General features: G+C 38.9%; 1 protein-coding gene across 2 annotated transcripts; it reads left to right on the top strand.

Annotated features, from left to right (window-relative positions):
* Positions 1-145: 145 nt before the first annotated feature.
* clp1 (cleavage factor polyribonucleotide kinase subunit 1) lies at positions 146-5542 on the top strand. Of its 2 annotated transcripts, none has more exons than XM_085178629.1 (6): positions 146-376; positions 1264-1538; positions 1683-1790; positions 1883-2002; positions 4090-4227; positions 4343-5542. In XM_085178629.1, exons 2-6 carry the CDS (start codon positions 1266-1268, stop codon positions 5027-5029), a joined length of 1326 nt encoding a protein of 441 aa, XP_085034755.1. In that variant the 5' UTR covers positions 146-376; positions 1264-1265; the 3' UTR covers positions 5030-5542. The 2 variants fall into 2 exon arrangements, with proteins under 2 accessions (XP_085034755.1, XP_085034746.1); XM_085178620.1 differs by having other exon boundaries at positions 147-376; positions 1210-1538.
* The last annotated feature ends 957 nt before the right edge of the window (positions 5543-6499 follow it).

Below are 6499 nucleotides of genomic sequence, written 5' to 3' on the forward strand. Positions count from 1 at the left end.
TGTAAATGATATCAAGCCATTTTGATTCAGAAAAAAATTCCCCAAAACATTCCTGTCACAAGGTAGAAGCTACAATGAATTTTGTGTCACATGCCAAGCTAATATAAACAAGTCGCGTTGTGAGGACGTCGCACAATGACACCGAAAACGTGATCGTCTGCCAAGTGTTTGCGAAATGTTGCTTGTTTTGTTTTTGCCTTAAATATAAACAAGGATAGCAGACACACAAAAATGATTCAAAGTCTTCCGTTTTTGGCAGACGAACATTTTGTTTGAATAATCGCCAGGATGTGACGTCATTGTCCGGCGACCAGGCAAGTCAACGGTTCCTCATGAGCACGGGACCGATTTCTTTCTACAATAAGTCTTGAAATTGGTGCGTAACTTTTATATATTACAAATTAATACGTTTTAGACTTTTGCTTGACGTTGCGAGAATCATCTGGGCGGGTTTGTAAGCAGTGATTAGACCTTTGCTAATCTTAGAAAGGTCGATTTAGCCGTGGCTCCGCTAGCTGGTTTGTTGATTTAAGTGGTTTCCCCCTTAACTTTACTTGAACCTATCATTGTCCGTAATCAGGTGTGTTTTTGTCATTTGACTTATCCGTTTCACTTCACAGGTAGCCTAGATTAATTACGCCGCCGTGGTTTTAGGACAAAATCACTGAAGTGTGTTTCAATTTCAGAATATCGTGGGCCTTCGGCTGGAAGGGCTGGAGTTGTGTTAAATTTTATGATTGCTTTTAGAATCGTATATAAAAAACATTTTTAGAAGAATAAATATGTTGAAAATATATGGACAAACTTTGGAGCATAACATTTTTAGGAAAGTCGAAAATGGTCGAGCAGAAAATGCTCAAAAAATGACTCATGATCTCAGATTGACTAATCCTGCAGAGGGAAAACACCGATCACATCACAGTATTTAAACAATTCCATCTTTTACTCTGTATGATCAAGTTTATCTTTTATGCCTACAATGTTAAAACACCAAATTAAAAATAATGTGAGGAGTAATGCTAGAGTTAAAATTAGTGTTATTAAAAAGTTGTAAAACTACAGTGGTTAGCTTGTGACTTTAAATTGCAAATACTTAATAAAGATCCGTGTTAACACACTTTCCTTTAAGCATTGCTTTATTAGAGAAGCTGTGTGGAATGTTTTGTTGTATTACCACTTTATGTATGCATGTAACTTTTTTCTTTTCAGCATGCTACTTCTGCCAAATTATTGCAACTGCAACCTAAAGTTTCTCGTTGACAGTCATGGCAACAGAGGGGGTGGAAAAGACTAGTGAAGATGCTCCAGCAGCTGGAAAGGCCAGCACCAGGTATGACCTGGAAAAGGAGACTGAACTTCGCTTTGAGGTGGAGTCAGGGGAAGCAGCTGAACAAGTTGAGCTGGAGCTGCTCACAGGAATGGCTGAGGTGTTTGGCTCCGAGCTAAACCGAAACAAAAAGTATACATTTGGACCAGGCTCCAAGATTGCAGTTTTCACTTGGCAAGGCTGTAGTGTGAATCTTTATGGGAAGCCAGAGGTAAGCACGTGGATGGGAATACTTGCAGATTTAGGAAAGTTTAAATGTGTCTGTTGTGTTACATTTAGTCGCATCATTGTGTGTTTCACTTTGGGTAAAAAAGACAAAGCCACAAATACCATCATCTTGCTTTCATCACCGCAGGTTGCTTATGTGTCCAAGGATACGCCCATGCTGCTCTACCTAAACACACATGCAGCCCTTGAACAGATGAGAAAACAAGCAGAGCGTGACAATGAGAGGGGACCAAGGGTATGTTTGAATGGGGAACTACTTCATATAGTAACTTATCAGATCCCATGAGTGCTTCTTGGATTAATGCTAAATTATAAATCGACCCTCAGGTGATGGTGGTGGGACCGACAGATGTTGGGAAGTCAACGGTGTGTCGGCTGCTTCTCAGCTATGCTGTGAGGGTTGGAAGGAGGCCAACATTTGTGGAACTGGATGTTGGACAGAGCGGGGTAAGATCAAGTGGAATTATCATTATAAATATCAAACAGTCGGCTGGTATTTAAAATATGCATATCACAGCCTGCAGACTCAGCTGTCTTGATTTTGTGCAAAGTGATGCTAAAGCATGTACAGCATCTACTTTGTTTATTTAGCTTTATAGCTGTGATGATCCCCCTGTTGGTCTGCCCATGTGGCTTTTTCTGTTTTATCAGATGCACAAGTTCTGGAAAAAAATCTTGACATCTGTTTTAATATCTGTACAAAGAAAAAGAACATTAGTCTTTCAGTCGTTTACAGTCACTGGTGTTAATTCAAGTCATTGCAGTAAAGAACAAAGAATTCTACACAGGATTGAGAGCGCTGAATTCCTCCCTTCATTTATTAAAGGGAAAAACTATCCAAACGTACCTGGCCCTGTGTGAAAAAAGTATTTGCCCCCTAAATCTAGTGACTGGTTATGCCATCATTTTCAGGAAAAAATTACAATCAGGTATTTGCGAAATCTGGGAATAACTTTCAGATCACTTTGGAGGAATTATGGACCACTTTTCTTTGCAGTAGTTTTAATTCAGCCACACTGGAGGGTTTCCAAGCATCTCAATTTGATTTAAGTCCAGGCTTTAAGTAGGCCACACCAAAGTCTTCATTTTGTTTTCTTATGAGTCATTCAGAGGTGGACTTGGTGGCATGTTTTGGATCATTGTTATACTGCATAAGCTAAGTGCGCTTGAACTGATCGACACCCTCATTCAGGATTTTCTCATAGAGAGCATAGAGGTTCCATAAATTACAGCACCCTAGACTATCGTACTACCAGCACCATGTTTGACTGCTGATTAAAATAGTTCCACTTTTCTCTCATTAGTCCACAAGTCTTGGGGATTATTAAGTTGTTTATTGCCAAATGTGAGATGAGCCTTTGTGTTCTTTTTGGTTAGCAGTGGTTTTCTCATTTTAGCAGGGGTTTTCTCATTTGATTTCTCCATGGATGCCATTTTTGCCCAGACTTTCTTATTGTTAAGTCAAAAACACTGACCTTAACAGAGACAAATGAGGCCTGCAGTTCTTTAGATGTTGTTCTGGGTTCTTTTGTGACCTCCTTGATGAGTCATCGATGCACTCTTGAAGTAATTTTGGTTGGCCAGCCACTCCTGGCAAGGTTCACCAATATACCAAGTGTTCTCCATTTGTGGCTAATGACTCTCACTGTGGTTTACTTTGCAGTCCCAAAGCCTTAAAAATGAATTTGACCCTTTCCAGACTCATAGAAGTCAGATAGTTTGTTTCTCAACTGTTTCTTTAGATTGTAGCACAATGTATTTCTTTTAGCCCACTTCACGTTGTCATACAGGATCTATATTTCTTGATTCAACAGGTCTTGTAGTAATCAGACCTGGGTGTGGCCAGTAAAATTCAGCTCAGCTTTCCAGAAAATGTGGTTAATCATAGTTAATGATTCAATTGATGATTCAATAAGGGAGCAGATTACTTTTTCACACAGGTAAGTTTAGATAGCTTTTTTTCCCTTAATAAATGAAATTGTCAATTTTTTTTTTTAAAATTTACTCAGATTACCTTTGTCTAATATTAAAATTTGTTTAATCTGAAACATGTAATTGTTTACAATTACAAAAAAAAGTGTCAAAATACCAAGTATTTTTTTTTAGGAATGGATCACCTAATAACTATACTTATTGGAACAATAAGGGGATAGGTGTTCGTGCCTTTGTTGGTAATATAGCATATGAAGCAGTTTGGTCAGAGTTTGTAAATTACAGTATGCCTGTTAATAAAGTATCTGTGTTAGTCATTTGATTGCACTCTATGCTAACTGTAAAGATCTGAACAATGCTGAACAGGACATTTGTTTTATGTGGGACACAGACAAAGTGGCTTTCTTCATATGATGCAGCATGATTAGTGCTTCCACAGATGGTATCATGTATCTTAGAATGTTTTTTGGGGGGGTTGTTTGTTTGTTTTAATCTGCTTTGGGTTTTCTGTTTTTTGTGGATAATCTAAAGACCTCAATTTTAATTTTAAAAAATGCAGTTGTTATCAGTTTGAGTAGTAAAAGAAAATTCTTCTCCTTCAGGTGTCTGTACCCGGCACTGTGTCAGCGCTCTGCATCGAGCGTCCAGCGGACGTGGAGGAGGGTTTCTCAGTCCAGGCTCCTTTGGTCTACCACTTTGGCTCTACTAGTCCAGGGACCAACATCAAACTTTACAACAAGGTAAAAAAAGAAAGAGTCTAGACCCTTCCTGACATAGTCTGGAGACAAAACTTTAAATTTGTCGTACGTTGTCTTTACCTGTTGAGCATTTAAATCTTTTTGTCACAACATGCAGCTAACATCGTGCCTGGCTGAGGTGTTTTCCCAGCGCTGTGAAGTGAACAGGAAAGCCAGTGTAGGAGGCTGCATCATCAACACCTGTGGCTGGGTGAAGGGCTCTGGATACCAGGCTCTGGTCCACTGTGCGTCAACCTTTCAGGTGGATGTGGTTCTGGTATTGGACCATGAAAGGCTCTACAATGAACTCAAAAGAGACCTCCCTCACTTTGTGCGGGTTGTGCTCCTACCCAAGTCCGGGGGAGTGGTGGAACGCTCCAAGGAGTGTCGGCGGGATACTCGGGACGAGAAGATCCGCGAGTATTTCTACGGCTTCCGTGGAGTCACCTTCTACCCCTTTTCTTACGAAGTGCGTTTCTCAGACGTTCGCATCTATAAAATTGGCGCTCCATCCATCCCGGACTCATGCCTGCCACTGGGAATGTCCCAGGATGACACACAGCTAAAACTGGTGCCCGTTACTCCAGGAAGAGACCTCACATACCACGTCCTAAGCGTGAGCAGCGCTGAGGACGGAGATGAAGGTGCTAGAAAGGGCATAGTGGAGAGTCCTGTGTGTGGCTTTATTGTGGTGACTCATGTAGATACTCAGGCACAGGTGATGAAGGTGCTCTCCCCAGCACCTAGACCCCTGCCCAGGCATACTCTGCTCATCATGGACATTCGCTTCATGGATATGAAATGAAGCAGGCCCTCAGAGGAGAGGACTTGGATCGAAGACGTCCTGCTGGGTACCCTTTTTATTTTAAGGCTATCTTGTTTGTACTTTACAGAGAAAGCAATTTAAGTGTTGAAATTCGGAATGCATCATTTTTTGTGGTTCATGTGAATCCAGTTTTCAGCCTGTTTCATACATTTTATGATTTAATTTCTGCTTATTCAACAATAAGATGATGGAAGCAGGGTTTTTTATACTGAAGATTTTTGGTCTCATTGCACAGAAGAGGGAATTAAATAAGAAAAAAACATTACTCTCTACACCAGCCGTTGGTCAATTTGTTGTGTTATCAATTTTAGCATGAGCTGGGAATTGGTGCATCCCTAATAGAAATTGAAAGCAGCTGTAAATTCTAGACCACACTGCACAGATGTCTGTAGAAAAGGATTTTTTATCAAAGCAAAGAAAAAATATTTTTCTTCATAATCTGTTTCATAGAAATTTTTTTCTCTTGAGTAATAAATTTTTTACATGTAAAAAGTTGTGTGAGTTTGTTTGTAATTACACTATCTGACTATCTATCAGTATGTTTCCCTTACTAACAAACAATTTAATTATCTGCATACCCAGTATGTAATGAACTGAGGATGGAACACACTTAATGAACTTAATTCTAATCCAATCAAACCTGGGAATACTTTGCAGTTTTATAACCTTTCCTAAAGAAATTTACTGTTTTATTCAGTAGGTCTTCTGTTTTGACAAAAGAAAGGCAAATAATAACCTGTAGGCTTCATTAAAACACACACAGTACCAGCATGCTAGTGATTGTTTGGGAGCACTATACTAGCAGGTCATTTAATATTTGTTCTGTAAACACTTACCAGCTTACCAAACCATACTGAGTACATTTGAGACCCAGATGCTCTTTTAATTTTTTAGAGTAACAGCATTTCTATGTATGACAACATGACTTATAAGCATACACAAAAACAACACTGTGTGATGCAAAATATGTGCAAATATCTCAAACTAAGTATATAATAAATAAGTGTAGATATTTAAATGTAAGCAAGTAGTTCAAAAAATAATATTGGATACATTTGTTGTCTTTGAATCTTTTCTTGCTAATTTTTTGTGGTTTTTTTCTGAACCTTTTTGTTATGGCCAAGGTGGTTTTATTAAATTACTTAATTTTTCTTTTCTATTCCCTGCCTGCCATATGTAGTGTTTCTTTGCACCTACTTTCTGCATGTCAGTGTTAACCATTTGTCATAACCAGCAGGGTGTGGATTAATCGTAGGTGGGTCTGTTGTGGGGGGTTGAGATGGCCATCTGGAACGTAGATTGTGAATTTTGTGGAAAAGAAACCGTGTAAAACCATTTCAAGTGGGTGTACAGTCAAAATATTTTCACAAACAGCTTATGGCAAATAAAACTCCTTATTAAAAAAATATAAAAATCAGTATCTGGTGTGACTGCTGTTTTCTTTTTAAA

This window comes from Neolamprologus multifasciatus, chromosome 2 (assembly GCF_963576455.1).
Source record: "Neolamprologus multifasciatus chromosome 2, fNeoMul1.2, whole genome shotgun sequence".
NCBI lineage: Eukaryota > Metazoa > Chordata > Actinopteri > Cichliformes > Cichlidae > Neolamprologus > Neolamprologus multifasciatus.

What these genes read in the sequence shown, in the direction of transcription:
- clp1 (XM_085178629.1), top strand. Translation starts at nt 1,266, where the DNA reads ATGGCAACAGAGGGGGTGGAAAAGACTAGTGAAGATGCTCCAGCAGCT. An exon ending in ATCTTTATGGGAAGCCAGAG is followed by an intron (nt 1,539 to 1,682) that starts GTAAGCACGTGG and finishes TCATCACCGCAG; the next exon opens with GTTGCTTATGTGTCCAAGGA. An exon ending in ACAATGAGAGGGGACCAAGG is followed by an intron (nt 1,791 to 1,882) that starts GTATGTTTGAAT and finishes ATCGACCCTCAG; the next exon opens with GTGATGGTGGTGGGACCGAC.